The sequence below is a fragment of the Corvus cornix genome, chromosome 6 (genome assembly GCF_000738735.6).
Source record: "Corvus cornix cornix isolate S_Up_H32 chromosome 6, ASM73873v5, whole genome shotgun sequence".
Classification (NCBI taxonomy): Eukaryota; Metazoa; Chordata; class Aves; order Passeriformes; family Corvidae; genus Corvus; species Corvus cornix.
Genome location: NC_046336.1, coordinates 16,398,641 through 16,417,500, shown reverse-complemented (window position 1 = coordinate 16,417,500; position 18,860 = coordinate 16,398,641). Strand labels below are relative to the sequence as shown.

General features: G+C 36.3%; 1 protein-coding gene across 2 annotated transcripts in view; it reads left to right on the top strand.

Moving 5' to 3' along the window:
- The window catches only part of TBC1D12 (TBC1 domain family member 12), a 41,838-nt gene extending 23,067 nt beyond the window's left edge, over positions 1-18,771 (top strand). The window contains exons 3-14 of one of the 2 annotated variants that reach the window (XM_039553864.1): positions 1,080-1,136; positions 5,975-6,090; positions 7,769-7,851; positions 9,472-9,589; positions 9,930-10,036; positions 10,650-10,730; positions 12,208-12,302; positions 12,990-13,061; positions 14,904-15,032; positions 15,360-15,469; positions 16,593-16,851; positions 17,091-18,771. In XM_039553864.1, coding sequence (XP_039409798.1) covers positions 1,080-1,136; positions 5,975-6,090; positions 7,769-7,851; positions 9,472-9,589; positions 9,930-10,036; positions 10,650-10,730; positions 12,208-12,302; positions 12,990-13,061; positions 14,904-15,032; positions 15,360-15,469; positions 16,593-16,851; positions 17,091-17,159 — 1,296 coding nt within the window. In that variant the 3' untranslated portion in view covers positions 17,160-18,771. The remainder of the gene's footprint in view (positions 1-1,079; positions 1,137-5,974; positions 6,091-7,768; positions 7,852-9,471; positions 9,590-9,929; positions 10,037-10,649; positions 10,731-12,207; positions 12,303-12,989; positions 13,062-14,903; positions 15,033-15,359; positions 15,470-16,592; positions 16,852-17,090) is intronic. The other variant, XM_039553865.1, reaches the window with a different exon arrangement.
- The last annotated feature ends 89 nt before the right edge of the window (positions 18,772-18,860 follow it).

The following is an 18,860-nucleotide window of genomic DNA, read 5'->3' as shown; positions in this document are numbered from 1 at the left end:
CTAGGCAGGCTGTATCAAATTCCAAAAGGATAGGTTCAGGTGGTAAATCTGCTGTCTTTCATGGACATTTTTGTAAAGTGTGGAGTTGTGGGGTTTTTTTGTTGGTTTGTTTTAATATAAACCTTATCCTTCCAAGGCTGGCATGGTACTTCAGTATTGGAAAGGAAAAATAGTATGGCAAGGGAGAAGAAAGACATTAAAATTATTTCTGTTATTGGGGTATGCATGGTACAGAACACTGTAGATATATTTTGTTGAATTCATGATAAAAATCTGATTTTTCCTTCTTCCAGGCGGTATAATTCAATGCTTAAAAGCAGTGGGCTGTGTTTGTCACCTCCCCTGCACCCCATCTTTTAGCTTGGCTTATCTTTCTGTTATAAAACCAGCTTTGACTTTTGATTGGAAATCTGCAGAGCCGTGGTTGTACAGGGTCTTCTGTAGCTGGGCTTGCTTTTACCTGGTTGCCTTGCTGCTTGAGTGGTGCTTAGAATCTTACTTTTAATGGAAGTGACTGTTTCTCAAAGCCTTACAGATACGTCTCAGTTCTCACCAGCTCACCACTAAGGCTGAGGTGTAGCCCACTTTTGAGCTTTCCGTTTAGAAATACTGATTATAACATGGCAGGGGGAAGCAGGGGACAATGTTTTGTTTTTCCTTTCCAACAGTGTGTACCTTCCAAGGCTAGTGGTTAAGTAAGACTAATATCTGTGAGTAGTGTGTACTAGGGAGACACAGGGTGTATCAGGGACTGCCTTTTGTCATGCACCTGGAGAAGCACCAAGGAAAAAACATCCCTTTGGGCAAAGGTGCTGAGTACTGAAAACATAAAACATCAATTAAACCAGAAAAACAATCTAGTCGATGTCTGTACAGATCTTGCGCGAGTGGGAAGGCTTTGTATATGTGTCTATTTCGAGAGCTGGAAAAGGAGGAGGGACAGACACATCCGTGTTTTTTCAAACACACAAGATAAATACTCTACATGTGAATTTAAATTTTGGCTTGCATGTTGCTGTATTGTAATGATCTTTTCCTTCATTTGTTCACTAAGGCTCTGCTTCTGTTTTTCTTATTAGGATGACAGTTCTGGCAGTCTTGCGTCGATATCTGCTCTCAGTCTATTAAACGCAGGGGTATGAAATTTAATATATACTTTTTCTAGTTGTATTCGATGCCGTGCATGGGACTGTGTAGCACTCATTGAAATAGAACAAACATCACATTTTCACAGTAGCATGAATATTTTATGGCACTAACCATCAACTCATTAAAAACCATTAGTAAAATAAACAAGTTTCACATGTGAATCTCACTAACAACTTGAAGTGATAGAGTATTATTGTTTACTGTTTATATTGCATGTTCTTGAATAGCAAGAAATAGGTAATCACAGAGCTTGACAGTAATTTACTTCTATGTTTGCTGTGCCTCATTACTTAATGGTGAAAGTTGAAAGGCTGATGTGTAGTATTTTTGAACACCTTATTAAATTTGAAAATTGATATATTAGAATCTTTTTTCTGTCACTAAGCCACACAACCTATTAACAGTGGCACTTCAGAACTCCAGATGCTTTTAATCACTATTTCCAATGTGAAATTGGAAACCTAGAAAAGCATAGCTATTGAAATTTTTGTTACATTTTACATTATTTATTTGCTGTGTCTGGGATCCTTCTGAAATTGCACATGTCCATTACTTTGTAGACTTTTTATGTAATTCTGCACTCTATGCTAAACATGAATAGCACAGATTGGCTTTTTAGTTCTATGGAACTGTGAAACAGAGCAGTCACGTAACTGCTGGTTGATTCTGATGCCTGTGGTACACATTACATGGCCTGGCCACTCTCAGCATGTCTTTATTGAGCCCAGGGCTGGTGGCTTCTCATAAACAAAAGAAGATGAAACTTGATGCACCTTATTAAATATCCAATTGAGGAAAAAATACAGCAAACAAAGAATTGAAGGTGGATGGTGTTAACTTTGGAAGATTGTCCTAGAAACTCTTAAGTGTCTGTTTGGTTGTCCTTTTGTACTGTGTGAAGATTAGTATTTTCTTCTCCATCAATATATTTATTCTTTCTATTTCACCTGCAAATTAGGCAAGAATGTACTGTTCTGCCTGTCCTGACAGCATCTGGAATTCTTATTTCTGGGAAGGTGTCTAGTTTATGACTCACAGAATTTTTCAGTGACATCTACTCTTGCTGTAAACACTTCTTTGTTTATAATCACCTTGTAGTCAGTGCTAGCTCAGCAATTTTAACATTTAACCTGGAGGCAGCGTGCATGCTGGTGTAAGATTATGCATTAGCAGAAATTCTTCTTACATGGATGCACTCCTAGGTGATTCTATTAATGCTTCTATTCTTGGATGATCAACCTTAATTCAAATGACAGCATATAATCCTTCTGATGATATATCTAGTTAGCTGTACGTCTTGAAAATAATCATATAGATGTTTCATAGACCCATCTGCTGCAGTCACGTGTGTAGAGAGGAGAGAGGTTTAAAACCATTTGCACAATATATGGCAATCCCCATTCTCTTTAGTCAGCAGAAGTCACAGTTGATTGAATAAAATCTGTTTTAGTATCAGGCTTAGCATTAGAGAGGAGAAAGCATGTTAGAAGAAACTGTCATACACAGGATGTTTAACTGGAGTATTAGTATGCCTTGACATCTACTTTAAATAGAGGCAATCCTTAAGATAGGGGAAGTTTATTCAGTGTTGTGTTCTTTAGTTGCATAAATTCTCTACATGTCAGATGCCTTTCTCCTCCAGCATACTTAAAACATAATTGGATGTTTGGTGTTTTGTCTGTATAATTGGTACTGTGAGAACTTCCACAGTCCTTGTAACCAAAGGCTTTTATCACTCCTTCCCAGGAGTTCAACTTTTGTTGCTGGATCATAAATAGATCAAACTTAATTCCAGATTCATGTTAAATTTTATGGTTGGTATTTATTCCTTTACAGCTGTATAGTTTGGCCTCTGTAGATTCAAGTTTGTCTTCTAACACTGAATCCCTGTGTTCACACTTAGCTAAATATTTTATCCCAACAAGCATACCCTACTTCAGGTCTCCTAATGCTTTTGGAATGCTGCAATGCAGCTGGAATTCCTTTCTGTAAGGACATTGGCTTACGTGTTGGAAGAAGAGGCTATGAGCAGTTACTTATAAATGTTACACAGAGCAATCCAGTGCTGTTTAGCGATACCTAAAATTATTCTCAATGGTCTGTCCTTTATGGTACTTCAGCAGAAGGATGACTGAAACTTCAGATTTGCATGTTTTCCGTGTAGATATCTAAAAGGTGCAAGCAATAAAGACCTCTGTGGCTTTTGTTTTGGTTTGGTTTTTTTTTTTCACTTAGAACACCAGGGCATTTTTGTGGTGTTCTTTGCTGTGGTGGTGGATTTTTTTGGGGTTGGGTTTGTGGTTTTTGGGTGGGATTTTTGTTGTTTTGTTTTAAGAAGATACTGTTCGAGATATTTTTATCTTCTTAAACAAATGCAGTTTATAAGAAAAAGACATTTTCCCAGCCCTGGTTACCTGTCTGTAGGTTAATAGGCTTATCTATATCTCTGCAAGAATAAATACCAGAAATGCAAGTCCCTCCACATACCAAAAGCACTCTTAAGTATATTGTCACAGTGTTTTCCAGAAAAAACATGGTTTCAGCTTGTTACTGGGTTAATTATTGGCAGTGGATAAGAGGCTGCAGTTCCAGACATAGTAAGAAGATAACTGGTTTTACTTTATATTAAAGCTGAAATTTGCTTTTCTTTATTTTGTAATTGTGAAGTGTTCTGGAATTTTCAATAAATGCCTGATACGTTGCAATAAAGATTTTTAAAAATAACCTTCTCTTAAGTTTGTGAAACCATACATGTGACACTTCCAAAATAATTTTTTTACATATACAGGTTTTTACATAATCTTGAATCTTAGCTGTCAACTGTTCTGTCTTCTGGCACATGCCCTGCGTATTAAGCATGTGACAAGACATTTGACTTTAAACTGTATTTTACCTTGTTATGGGAGAGTATTAGCTCACATCTTTCAAAGTGAAATTTAATGTCAGCTCAAGCTTTTTAGATTCTGCATCAAATGCACCATTAAGGATATTGGATTCTTTACATCTAGTCATACAAAGTATTCCAGAAAAAAAATTGATACTTTATTTGCGTAAGTTCTCCAGACATCTGATGATTGTGGGATCTAATCTTCAAATAAGTTTTCTAGAGCACAGGCTTTTTGAGGAAAAAGCCTCTTCCTTTGGAAGGTTCTGATACTTTGGAATGTATTTCAATTTGGGGAACGGGCAGCCATGACAGTTTAAGCCTGAGGCTATTTTTGTCTCTGTTTTGACTCTTTCTAGTAACACTTACAGTTTTCCTTCTCTGCCCATGTGATCTCTATTTACAAAACCCAACTGTTCATGATGTGTACTTACTTTCAGAAACACAGTTGGATGATGAGTTCTGCCTTTTGTGAAAATCTCTGTTGAAGAATTTTTAATTTTTGGGTTTTTTCTTTCTCTGTTGCTTTGGAAATAGTGTATCAGTTCTTAGCACAGGTGATAGCTGGAAGCACTAGCATTGTTCACATGTATTGCTTGTATTAAAAAAGGTAAGTGGCTTTGTTTCTGATGTACGTCTTGCAGTGATTTTTTTCTTTTTTTTTTTCTTAAAAATTTGCATACAAGTTAGATATGTAGCGATGTTGGAAAGGTTGCTGATGTTTGAGCTTTCTCACCTCTGACCACTAAATGAACTTGATTATGTGGCTCTTGTTACAAAGGAGAATATGGAAGTAAATCAGAACTTCTACCAAGAGTAGGAGGGATGGCATTGCTACTGTATGGCAGGCTGGATGCTGATCTCGAGGTGTTATCACAGGATACGTTCCTAATTTACAAATGTACTGGAGTGTCCTGAGGTATACAGCATGACAGGAGTACAGATGTTGTTTCTGTTTTTAAGTGGAATGAAATAATTTAGGCTTAAGAATATGTGTATTCATTCATATGGTGAACATGGATTTTTTTTGATTTTTCTTGTGCTTGTGTGAATTACAACAGAACTCTACCAATCCTGTGTCCAATTGTTCAAGGTACTTGTTTGTATGTGCTGAATAGTGTTGATGCATATTATTCCATTAATTTGGTAGCACATTTTTATTTACAGAGGCTAAAAAGAAGGGGATGTGAGATTTGAGGTTTTTATCTGGCTCCGTTGAGCTTTTTTCCTAAATATTGTGTCATATTTCTGTTTTGTTGAGTTGCTGTTGTGGTAAAAGGGTTAGAATTCTTTCTTCCTCAGAATCTTGTGTGTATTGAAAGCAGTTAAATATTTCTTTCTAAGTAGATTGCATGTGTTAACCTCGGAGAAAGGAAATTACATGAAACAGACTTGTAGTGATAAATACTGGTATATTGTCACTGAGTGTAGTGTAGGTGGTTCTGGTTAATGTGGGTGTGATTGTGTTGCTAAAGGCCTCAGGAACATGAGGTGTACTGGATCTTAAAGGGGGCTAGAATCAGGAGGAAGAAACTGGGAGAGACAGATGTTCTTGATTAGTGGTCTTTGTTGTTAGTGCTGGGGGTTTTTTTTTGTCAACTTTACATATTCATATACTTGTGCACTAGCTAGGCTGGGAAGATTATGCAGATTTCTTTACTACCTGATCCTGGGATGCTCAGCTGTAATATTGAACTAGAATAGATCAAAGGTTAAGTTGATACAAGAAACTGCTTTCTCATTCATCTTTACTTAGCAGTCCTGGAAAGCTGCACTGTTGCTATCAGCAATTTCAAGTTTTAGTGTTTGCTGCTTGCTGTCTTATTAAGTAATGTTAAAATATTTCCTATGACATTATTTATGCATTAAGTAATACTGTGCTTACTAATTTGGAGTGAGGCTGAAAGTTGAAATTTAATTTTTATCAATAATGTTGTTTAGGAATATGAAGCACGGACAGGAAGAATGTGTAAACCTCCACCCCCATCAGCAAGACGTAAAAATATTGAATTTGAACCACTTTCAACTACTGCTTTGATTCTGGAGGATCGACCAGCGTAAGTATGATTCTGCTGTGCAACTGAATGACTGAATTTTAGATACATTTCTGATGAGCTAAAATTCACACGTCTTGTGTGAAAGAATCTTTGTATTATTCTGTCCCACATAATAGCCTAACAAATACTTCCAGAAGTATTTGTTAAGTGTATCACGGTCTATATGAGGAATTCTTTCTCACTGTAATGGAGGCACCATTCTGTTATCTACTGTATATCACAGCTGTCTGTGGCCATGCTCTGGGCATCCTCAAAGTCTTCAGTAATTTTCTTGATCAATTTAATAAAAAAACATTAGGTAGGTAATGCCTAAAAGTGCACCTGAAGGCAAGGAAACAGAAGGTGAAGATGTAACAAAACTCACATTAAGTACAAATAAGAATAGTAATGAAAAATGGGTAATAAATTGGTCAGTATTTTCAGCTATACAGTCTTCAGCAATTTGAAGAAAAGAGAAAGGACCTGCTGACTAGGAACGCAAGCTGAGGAAAACAAATGGAGCAACACTTTCAAATTGCACCATGAAAAAGCTTGTGATGGCACTGTTAAATGTTTGCTCTAATCACTTCCAGTTAGGAAATGGAAAATAGAACATATTCGTGTTTCTTTCAGTATTCTCTCTAGGGGTATATAAGCTCATTCTGTGCTAAGACAGAAATATCCTGAATGGAATTATGGGTTGCTATGAGTATTTGTTTTCATAAATGCATTATTTCTTTTACTGTATGGTAGAGAGTAAGATATGCAATAACTGGATTGCTGATGTTTTTCTTTACTTTCATAGTATTACAATTCACAAGCTAGGATAAATATACTTTTGCAAATGACACTTGTTTCAAATTGGAGTGCTATCCCAAGCGTGTAATGTCTTGCTGCAGTCTAGCCTTTGAGAATATATTCTGCACTCACTTTCATTGACAATATTAATAAGTGATTCTGTCTGCTTGTATGAGAGGAGAGAGAAAACTTTTTTAATATTAAAGTGATAAAACTGTTTTGTATTTATTTTGGACCAAAGTAGACTAGAGATTGGGTAAGAGGCTGAGACCAAACACTGTGTTCTAATTTGGTTTGAAGTGAGTTTCCTTGGTCAGGAGGTAGTGTGTTTGGCAATTAGGGGATCATTATGCAGCCGAAAAACAAACACATTTTTATCTGGTGAACTTTTAGACTGCACCAAGCTTCCTTAGCTTTAGCTCTGACATCAGTAGTGATCTAGCCTTTCTTCCTTTGGGAAACCTATCATCTTTTGTGAGAGTTTTAAAGGGTTAACTACAGTGATTAAAAACCTTTACCTTTTATTGAAAATATGTCATCATAGATTTCATATGAACAACTGGAGTATCAACAGGCAGGTATATTTAATGATTAAAATACACATGGGCAAAAATGCATTGGAATAAATAACTATATGGTATATCAGCATTTCCCTTTTGTCACTTCATTTGAGCATCATTCCAGGTGTTCAACAAATTTAATAACCTTACTTTGGGGGAAGCTCTAGGAGAACCAAAAACAGGAGCAGCAAACATCTAGTAGTTCTCTACAGCTGTCACTGGAACACTGGCAGTGTGACAACCCCGGAATTCACCTTAGAGAGAAACCAAATTTAAACCTGTTCTGAAATGGTCCAGAATGTCATTTGTGTGTATTGAATTCAGGAACAACTTGTTTTCAGAAATCTTCCTGCCAAATCAGTGGAGGAGGCTTTACGTCATCGACAAGAATATGATGAGATGGTGGCGGAAGCAAAAAAACGAGGTATGTTAACTGCCAATAATCACTGTAATTCCTCTCAACTCTGCAGCAAAAATAAAGTAAATCCTGGCTTGTAGGCAAGTAGATACATTAAAGAACCTCTTGTTTAGTATCGGGGTTATTCTGTGGTGCATAGGGGCACGCAGTTTAAAACAGAGCTCAGTTACAAAATTGTTATTCTGCTACAATGAATGTAGCTGGGTTCAGAATGCAACTTAACCTTTCATTTACTTTTTTAAGGAAAAACTTCCTTTTTTTTTTTTTTTTTTTTTTTGTTAAGGTACTTACATAATGTGGTCACCTAGAAACTTTCTGGATATTTGGACTCTTTGTTCAAGCTGTGTTGCTACAGTTGCCACTAAGGGCCAAAGTATAATAAAGCTGACTGCTTAAAGATCTGGTTTCTTAAGAATTTCAGATCAATTTCAATGTGAAGAGAGATGAAAACTTTGGGGTTATTTTTCAATCAGCTGTACCTGTGTGAACCTTTTTACTCCCACTAGACATGATTAATTTAAAAAACAGATTTGTAGTATCTGGTACTGTGTCAATCTATGAATAGTTGTTGAAAGGGCTTTTGTAGTCTTGTGCCTAGTATTCAGGGAATAAGCTATTTTAAGAACCTGTGCTGCATGTTTTACTTGGGCTGTTGTCAGAGATACAATCTTCTGAACTGATTGATCCTCTATGGATTCATGGCAGCTTACTTTGAAAGATGTAATAAGAAATCCATGGCATTTGACAATGCATTTCACTCTGCTCTTGTGATGTGTATCTTTTAAGTTGTGATCTGTCGTCTGTGTTCTTTACTAACAGCATCTTTGGAGGTTCAGCCATGTGTAGTGTTTTCATGTGTGTGCCCTGGTTTATTAACTGTTGCTACACACCCAAAGCTTCAGTAAAAACTTGATTAAGCTGGTCGGCCATATCTGTTTACCAGGGAGGGCATGTTTACTCTCTTGATGTGTCTAATGCATGCTTAAATAGAAAATGTCTTGCAGTTTCACAGTGGTTCTAAGTGATGTCAGGAGAGCACTGCTCTGTCCTTCTTTTAGCCTTTTTAATAGGAGGAATCTACAAATGATCCTTTTTTAACAGAAGGCAGGACATTGTTCTCTTGTTCAGCATTGTGACTTTGTCTTAGGTCTTTAGGTCCTGTTTCCAGAAAAGAAAATACAGAATCCTTTTAGGTGGAAGCTTCAGTAAAATTTGAATAATTTTAAAATGGGTGTAGAATTGCACTTTTAAATAATAAAATTATCTATAAATATTGCTGATTAGTCTAAGTAATAAATAAGGCTCAGATAGAATATGGTATGAAAATCATGAGAGGAAAAACAGCGCTGATGATGTCCTTGCTTTTTAGTCATCCTGTGTACTGCAGAAGAGAATTCTCTGAGTTTCCTAAACTGATTTTTGCTTGTCTAAATCACTGTATTTGAACAACTTAGCTTAAAATAAAAAATGTCCAGAGAAATACACCTACAATCAACAGAAATAGTATGTGCAACTGTAATTTACCCTTGATCTTTTAGACACCCAAATACTTGGGTAATAGCTGAAAAACTTGCCTAATAATTTCTGTGCACTAATACAGAATTATTAACATGTTATGCCTAACAGAAATTAAAGAAGCACATAAAAGGAAAAAAATAATGAGAGAGCGTTTCAAGCAAGAAGAGAATATCGCTAGTGCTATGGTGATTTGGGTCAATGAAATACTACCTAACTGGGAAGGCATGTAAGTAAAGTTCTATTTTGTAAGTGAGGCAAGCGTGGTTTGTTTCTCCTCTGGAAACTGAGGACCCACATACCTTATTTTCCTTTTCTGTGTTGTCAAGAAGTCAGTTTTTGTTGCCATGATATAGTGTGAGGTCATTACAGAGCAACATGAAACGTGCTTTCTGGGAGCTGAATGTTTGGGGGTTTTTAATGGGGCTTTAGCATACACAGAGATCCTTGAATACTGATTTGGTAAATAGTATGTTATTTTGCTTGTAAATTGCCCAGTGATTTTAGAAAACAAGATGTGCAATATGTGCCTTTTTTCTTTCTTTCTTCTCCCTGCTTCCATATATTAGGCGTGCTACCCGAAGAGTTCGAGAGCTGTGGTGGCAGGGATTGCCCCCAAGTGTTCGTGGGAAGGTTTGGAGTCTAGCTGTGGGAAACGAATTAAACATCACTCCTGGTATGTTCCTAACAGATCACATGTTAATGCTAAATTAAGTTGGTTATTTTCAAAGAAAAAGGTACAGTTTTGTTTAAAAAAATATAAATCAGGGTATATTTTTCCTGAAGAAATGTATTTTGCAAGGTTAGGAACATTTGTGTTTTACAATTAGACATTGTAGCCTCATAAATTATGGAAACAAGGTTCAAAACCTGCTTACATAAACATTTAGTATTAAAAGAATTAAGGTAGTGCTTCCCCCCAGAAAATAATTATGTTTAAAATTGAGAATTTGTAGCTTTGCTTTCTTAAGGGGGTGAAAAGGGGAATTGCTTTATTTCATAACTAATGAATGATGAATTGTAAGCATTTTATTCACAAAAATAGAAATCTGAATCATGTAAGGCATGATTTCCCTGTCATAATTAGCATGTTCACCTCAGCAGAAAGCACAATACAGTCCACACTATAAAACTGTGTATAGTGGTAAACATCTAATAGATTCTTCTCCTGCCCTCAGTGATGAAACCAAGTAACCAGAGTCAAGAATACTTAGCATGCTTTTATCTTGGATGGGTGCTTTTCTTACTACTTCCTTTTTGGTTATTGGTTTTGTTTTGCTTTCTTGCAGAACTTTATGAAATCTTCTTGTCAAGAGCTAAGGAACGATGGAAAAGCTTCAGTGAGACAAGTTCTGAGAATGACACAGAAGGTGAGATCTCCTGAGTGCTCAACAACTCAACTCAATTCACTTTTACAAACCCAGGAAGTCTCACAAGTTCCTCTGCAATTGCAGCATTAGGAATATTTGTTAAAAATTCTCGAAGTCATTCCCTACTTAAATGTTTGCTGTCTTTCAACAAGTCAATGAGTAAGGGGCTTGGCAGTACTAACTGTATCAATAAATGACACATTAAAGTAGTGCATGTGCTACTTTCAAATTAATGTTTTCCTCTGAAATACCAAGACTCAGCTCTCATGAAAATGTTAGATGAAATACAAAAAGAAGAAATAGGAAACTACATTACATGCTCTTGCTTAGCTCTCCTTAGATGGCTTCTCCTTAGTTGGTATCCCTTCCACGATTATGGGAAAGAACAAAAATCTTCTATTTTTTAGTTCTGAAACTGAGAGGTGAAAAATAGGAAACATGACACATTTCAGATCCCACTTCTATTTCCTTGCCTGCCCAGGTGGCCTTTCCTCCCAAATCTATGAAGTGGAGATATTAGCACTCTTGTGTGTAGAATGCAGTTTTGCTGTCTCCTGTGGATGTTCTTTCTGTGAAAAATAGTATCAGTGATGTTTTTAACGTTGGATATACCCTTGTTATAAAGGTTAACTCCTTGTGCTGTTGATAAATATTTTTTTTAATGCTGCCCTGTGATAGTGTCTTTTCCATTACTTCAGTTGTTTGCACTTGCCATAGCCAGTTTGACTGTAAATTATTTGGTTCTTCCATAGGGATACCTCTGTGATTCATTTGAAGGTTGTCTAGAGACAAACAATTTATAAAAAATTCTGTGTATACATGACTGTAAATATGCTTATCCTTGGAAAACATGTTTGTAATGCCTCTTGGTCTGTGGGGTGGCAGTTTCCTTGTTCTGTTGTTGTGGGGGTGTGGGCTGTCTGTGGGGGAAAGCTTAGGTAATCTGTTTCTCTTGGAAAGGTAGTAGTTCTGGATGGGAATGAAGGGAGAAAGGGCTATTTTAATTGTGCCGGATGTCCTGGGAAATGTAATAATAAGGGAAAACGTGAGAGTGATAGAATTTTCATCTCTGGCTGAAAAGCAAGCAAGCTGATAATGCTTACTACTAATCTTTGGTATCAAAGTCTGGAAGACCAACTATCATAGTTTTAGGAAGACTGGAATGAAATGCTGCTTTCCAGGCTTCAGCAGAGCAGGTTCTGTTTAGCCTGTTCATCAAATCGTCATCTTCTGCTTTCCAGTTGGCTCTTGTCTGATTTAAGCCCTCTGAAAGAGCTTTTTCCCCAGGTGCTACCTTTTTCCCCACATCATCACTAGTGTTTGTATCACATCCCTATGGCCTATTCAAGGGTCAGCAGAATTTTTTCTGGTGGTTCTTGAGTGAATGCTGCCTTCTTTATCTTTATGTGCCTGCAGGAGTTTTGTTCTGAAGTTTGTAGAATTTATCAGCTTTAATAGGTGTTGGTTTTGCTTGCAGATGCAGGTGCCTCTGTTGCTGATCGTGAGGCCAGTCTGGAGCTAATTAAGTTGGATATATCACGCACATTTCCATCCCTGTATATTTTCCAGAAGGTGAGATTCCTTTAAATTTAGTTATGACAACTTTAGAATTCTGAATAGTTAAACAAGAAAAGAAATACAACTGGTCAAATACAGAATATTTTTAGGAGCTGTTTGGACTTCTTAAATGTTTTTAAGTGAGAATAAAGTAGAGACTTAATGATGGACTATAAGAGGTTTTTTTTCTCCTTGAAAATCATTAATAGGAGGTTCCTATTAATGATTATGAAACTACAGGCAGAAATGAGAATATTCTCACTGCTACAGAGGTCTTGATGCTTTCTAGTACACCATTTCAGGCTTTATGATTTTTATATAGCTATAATATGTGCACATGCATGTATATAAAATAACAGATAATATTGTAATATGGTAACTTGTGCTGCTAAGTATTAAAATATCCATTGTCTCTGAAAAGGAAAGACCAACCTTGGATCTGTACCAGATATCCTCATTTTCCATTATGTACTGATTTCCACTGAATTATTTCATAGGTTTGTTGTTACTTTTCTTTTAACATCTCGAAAGCATTTGTGGTAATGCTTGGAGTAAAAAATGGTATTATTCTAGATGTGAATAAAGCAACAATTCACTGGCTCACTTGCATCTTAAAATATCAGCTTGTTCCTTTCCTATATTTTTAATATGATTTTGAAAATAATTTTTTTTTTTTCTTCTTCCACTCTCTCCTCCTATTAGGGTGGTCCTTATCATGATCTCCTGCATAGTGTTTTAGGAGCATATACATGTTACAGACCAGACGTGGGATATGTAAGTATTTGATGTAAAATGTTTATAACATAGCAAATAAGCTTAAGATGTCATGTATTAAAGTATATTAAGTAAATAGGTTTTCTAAACTTTATGCTACTAGCACTTAAATAAACTTTGGCAGTTATTTCCTAGCAGTCACCATGGTGGTAGTTCTTAGAGATAATGAAATAGCTGAAAATGTACTGAATGTCAGTGATGGGTGTATTACCTGGCTCACATGGAAAATTTTAAATGGATGTGTTCACAAGGCATTATAGTTCTGACAGAGTATCCACAGGAAAAAAAACTCCATAAGACGTTAGTGGACTTCCAGTTAGCACTTCACTGTTCTTACTGTTGCTTCCACTGTTGCCATTTCCATAGTGATACTCCCTGCTTCACTAGTGCACATCCTAAAATCCAGAAACTCCTCCTTGGTGTCTTGCTGACACAGAATAATCACTCCCTCTGAGTTCAGTGAAGATTAGACAGTTTTTAGTGAACATTACTCTGTTTAAAAACAAGCAAAAAAACCCCCAAAAAATAACTGTCAAAATCCCCTGAACAAACCAACTAAACCTAACATCTCTCAGAAGCTTTTCAATAATGCTTACAGAAGCATTTCAATAATGACCAATAATTAAGAGAAGGATTTTTTTTCTTCTTTGTTCCTGGGGGTATCTAGGAACATCTTTCACAAGCTCTAATGCTTTGGGGCTCAAAAACACTTGAGAAGTTTTAAGTCATATCCATGCAACAAAGCATTATTTAGCACAGGGTGTGTCTTCCTCTCTAAATCAGATATGCTTGGGACTCTGCATAACTAACTAGTCGGTTTTTCATGTTCAAATGTTTTTAGGCCTGAATTCTGTCATCTGTGACCTCATTTTTGGAGACTCTCCCATATTTTTTAAGTGAGATTACAAACTCTGCAGGTTCTGAGACTGCTTGTTCCCAGGGTAGAGTTTCAAAAGGAAAATAAGTAATTTTTCATGGATAAGTCTTCTCTTTTTCATTAGAAATACAGCTAGTCTCAATATTTCTCATCACTTTTTTTTAATGTTAATATGGCAGTAAATGTAGTGTAATCTTATTTCCACACCTATTTATCCCCCAGAAATGAAAAGCTGATAGACTATTTCCGATGCATATCAATACTCTTTTCCCTAGTTGGTTAAAATGCTGAGTGCATTCTTTTTTTTAATGAGGAGGTGGCAGCATGAATGTTTAGAGACAGTGGAATAAAGATGATTGCAATTGAATTTGGTAAAATTATTGTTAGCATAATGGGTATTCAGATCATCACTTAGCTACAAGAATCATGCTCTTCACTTTTATTGCAGGCTAAAGTGTTTTGGGAGAGTAATGGTGGAAAAATGTAAACTTGCATTGCAGCTAACCACCAGCAGTAATTTTATATATTTGAAAAAATACGGTTTGGCAAGTGGAGAGACATGTATTGACTGTTCTGAAACAGAATTTTGTCTCAATTCCAACATATCTGTCTGGGTCTAAACTGTCCCATATGTGAAGTTTTTCTCCATGACTGCTTTTCCCATAATTTAACAATGAACTTGAGGCCAGGTTTTGTCTCTCATGAGCTCTGCATTCACCCTGTGTGGTTTTAACTTTCTTGTATTTCAAATCCTGAGGACTTGTGGTCATGAGACCTCCCAGAGCGTCTGAACTGCTGAAATCAAATTGATTGCATGCATAAAAGTAATTTATCCATGTTGTTTCTATTCATCTGGAAATGTTATGCAATGGTATTTGATAAATTGCAAACAGTAAATATTTCCATTTCCAAAGATGTACTGAACCTACTCACCTATATTTGCCTGATGCTTTTCCCACTTGAAGGTACAAGGGATGTCCTTCATTGCTGCTGTGCTCATTCTCAACCTGGAAGAGGCAGATGCTTTCATTGCCTTTGCTAACCTTCTAAACAAGCCATGCCAGCTGGCCTTTTTCCGTGTGGATCACAGCATGGTATGCACAGAGTTTCCAGTTTTGAACCGTAACGTTCTTTTGACTTGAAGAATAGTTGTTTTATTGATGACTTCCTTTTGTCCTACTGAATAATGGAGAACTTTAACTTGTGATTACAAAACTGAGAATACCAGATACTAATCCATAAAACTCATTCTCATGTTTTGATTTCTCTTCTAGAAGCATTTAATAATTTTACTTATCCTAAGGAGTCACATTGTGCTGACATTCTCAGTTCTTGGTGGGGTTTGTGTTGGTTTACAACTAAACATTCTTCTACAATGAAACATAACATTTTGCTTATGATGTGCTTTACTATCTCTACAGATGCTGAAATACTTTGCAGCCTTTGAAGTGTTTTTTGAAGAAAATCTACCTAAATTGTTTCTTCATTTCAAATCATACAGTCTTACTCCAGACATATATTTGATAGACTGGTGAGTTCACAGAACATAGAAAACCTAGCCTTAGAACTGTCAGAACACTGTCTATTTTGCTATAGGTTTTTCAGCACTAGAAATAAAGCATTAAAAAAGGCATTCAGTAGGTCTTGTGAAATCATGATGAACTGTTTTGTGCAACTGCAGTTCCTCTGGCAGGCTTCAAGCTTTATTAGAAGGGATGTATTCAGTTAGAAAATGAGACAAACAGGAGTTCTCTGTGTTCATTTTCTTGTTGCTGCAGTTGTGTGACATAAGTAGGGGAGAGGAGGCTACTACACCATAGTAGTATGGTGTACTGTGATTGTAAGTGACTTGATGAAATGAGCATAGTCAGCTACTGAAGGAAGTATAACTACAGGAATAGAGACTTTAAAACAGAGGGAGGATGAAATTTAGGACCTGGTTTGGGGAGGAATAAACTTGAAAATACAGTGAACAGTTTGAAGTAACGAATGTTCTAAAGCGGAGAGTAGCAAGCTGTGTTGTTTGTAATGGAAGGTAGTAATGCAGGCACCCATGAATCATGGGCGTGCTGTCAAAGACAGACTATCTGTTTGTGTGTATAAGGATGAGCTTCATATAGAATTATTATTAGATTTTTGTGATTTTAATGTGGATAGAAATTCAAAAATGTATCACAGAAATGTAGCTATTGATTTATCATTGGTACGTTAGTGGGATGCAGCCCTCTATTGAGATGATTTATGGCTTTAGATTTAGTTTAGGAAACAAATGATGAACAGAGCTGTTAAACAATGTGGCTTAAATGGGAAAGGTTAGGTTACACAGTTGTGATCTTTGTTGCTTATGTGTGTTTTATACTCTGAGTACTAAGAGGTTTGTAATTTCTTTAGCCAGAGCTTTCTGAAGTAGATGACATTCAAATGGAGGATTTCCTGTTGCATAAAAACAGATGGGTTTCAGAGTACAAGTCCTGATTTAAAAAACTGGAGACTTGTGGATCATTGAAATAGGGGAAAAAAATAAGATTGTATGAAATAACTTGTCATCTGCTTACACTGAACTAATGTAACTGAGATTTAAAGGAAGTTGTCATTCCATTTTTCTGAAATAAGTTGTAACTGTTCCTATTTGTTTGTTTTTTACTCATTTGTAGGATTTTTACACTCTACAGCAAGTCATTACCACTTGATCTGGCCTGTCGTGTCTGGGATGTTTTCTGTCGAGATGGAGAAGAATTTTTGTTCAGGACAGGATTAGGAATCCTGCGGTTATATGAAGATATTCTCCTACAGATGGACTTTATTCATATAGCACAGTTTCTAACAAAACTTCCAGAAGATATTACATCAGAAAAGCTTTTTAGTTGTATTGCAGCTATTCAGATGCAGAATAGTAACAAAAAATGGGCACAGGTGAGTTTCTTGGAGAGATATATATATATCAGTTAAATCAGACATGTCAGCACATGAATATGTGGGGCTCTTCTCTTCATAACTATTTTATGCTGCTTGTCTGACTCCCGAGCCATGGGCACTTCCTTTCTAGTGTCTCATTCTGGAAATTAATCTCCATGCTAATATTGTGGTGGTTAATCTTGATAGTATTAAAACACTGGCAGTTTTTATTTTCATCAAATAATTTACTTTTTCAGGTCTTTTCCTCACTGATGAAGGACAACAAAGAAGGGGACAAGAACCATAGCCCAGCACCGAAAAGCTAATGTGGAGGTCAATTGGAAATGTGGAAAACCACTTGATGACAAAGAAGTCTTCACATCACTTCTGTATGGAAAAAGCACTATAGAAAATGTGAAAATGAGATGGAAAAAAGACACAGCTCTCAGTGGAGTAATGAACTGATGAAATCTTCACCCTTTTGCCAGTATTAATTTTTGCCATGGGAAGATCTGATTTCACACAGAATACTAAAACCTATGAGACTGAGAAGCGGGGAGTTCATATTTAATACTTTAAAAGAATCAGCTCAATGCAATAAACATTTGTAATAACTTCTGTTGGTACTTTAAAAAAAGTTTTTGAGGCATAACTGTTTTTACAAATACCGCAAAGGCACTTTTTGGAGGGGATGAGGGAACTGCTAAATCTTAAGGCCCCTGAACTGCTATCCAAACGAAATGCTTTGGTACAAACATTACCTCCACAATTAACGATTTGCAAGTATTGAGGACCAAATAAGGTGGTTTGGTATGTTTATGTGCAAGGTGGTTAAAATTTGGGAAGGGGTATTGTCTTACTTACTTGTTTGGTTGTTTTTTTTTTAAGTTGCAGCTTCGTTCTTCAGTCTGGGCAAATGTAATTAACTCAGGAACCATAGATGTATTGTGCCCAAACCTAGAGCAAAAATAATATGAATTTTGAACAGTGGTAAGAACAGGGCTGCTATTTTCACTGTACAGCTTTCAAAGCAAGTGGTGTTTAAGCATTTGTTTTGGTGTATTGGTTGTGAAGTAAATGGAGTAGGTATTCTGTGAAAGGGTTTTGTCACCAGAAGTTTTATTTTGTTGAGCCATTTCCAACTAAAAAATACTTGTATGTAATGGTGAACACTAGAAAATGACAAGGCTATTTACAGCTTTTGTGTTTTCAAAGAAGCAGCCACTTTTAACACTTGGAAATAATGCAGACACAGAATTGTTTTTGAAACTGTCTTTTTATTTGTGTGCAATACTGAAATCCAAAAAGCATCTGGTTTAGTGATAACTTAATTCTTTAACATCTTTTAACTGTGAGACATAAGGTCATACTGTATGTGTCACGGCAAATATTTTCAAACATTTCCTGTTCTTGAAGATGCTGTACAACAACCTGTGGTTGTAGGGGACAGAAATTTAAAATGGATAGCACTGCAGGTGAGGAACACTTGCACTCTCTTGATCCATTTTTTGCTAATATTTAATGTAAATAAATTCCTTACATGTGGGTTTTTGTAACTGGTCCCTCTGGAAATCAAGTAAAAATTACCATTATGTATTTTTAAGTGCAGGAGGCTTCCAGTTGTCCGGTGTTTTAAAAGCAGAGTCTGCATAATCGGGGTAAAGATTTAGTGTGGTGTAACTTGCATTGCTATCTGGTTTAAAAACTACATATATGCTACTCATAACATTACAATTTGAAATGTAAATGTCAGATTTTCTTAACTTATGTATTCACTACTTTAATTGGATCCGATTTGTCTTATATTTTTGTGTTATCTTGTACAGTTTTCTTACTTTTCAACTATAAATCTGTATATAACTGTAAATAGAAGGATCAAGCCTTCCTTTAAGACCACTAGTAACAATTCCTGTGTAAATAAAACTTAAGCAGATGCGCGCTGCTGTTGTGTTCCGTTCCTGTGCCGTTCGCTGCGGGCCGGGCTGCGGCGGTGGCGGAGCGCTCGGTCAGCGAGGGCGCGCTCGGCC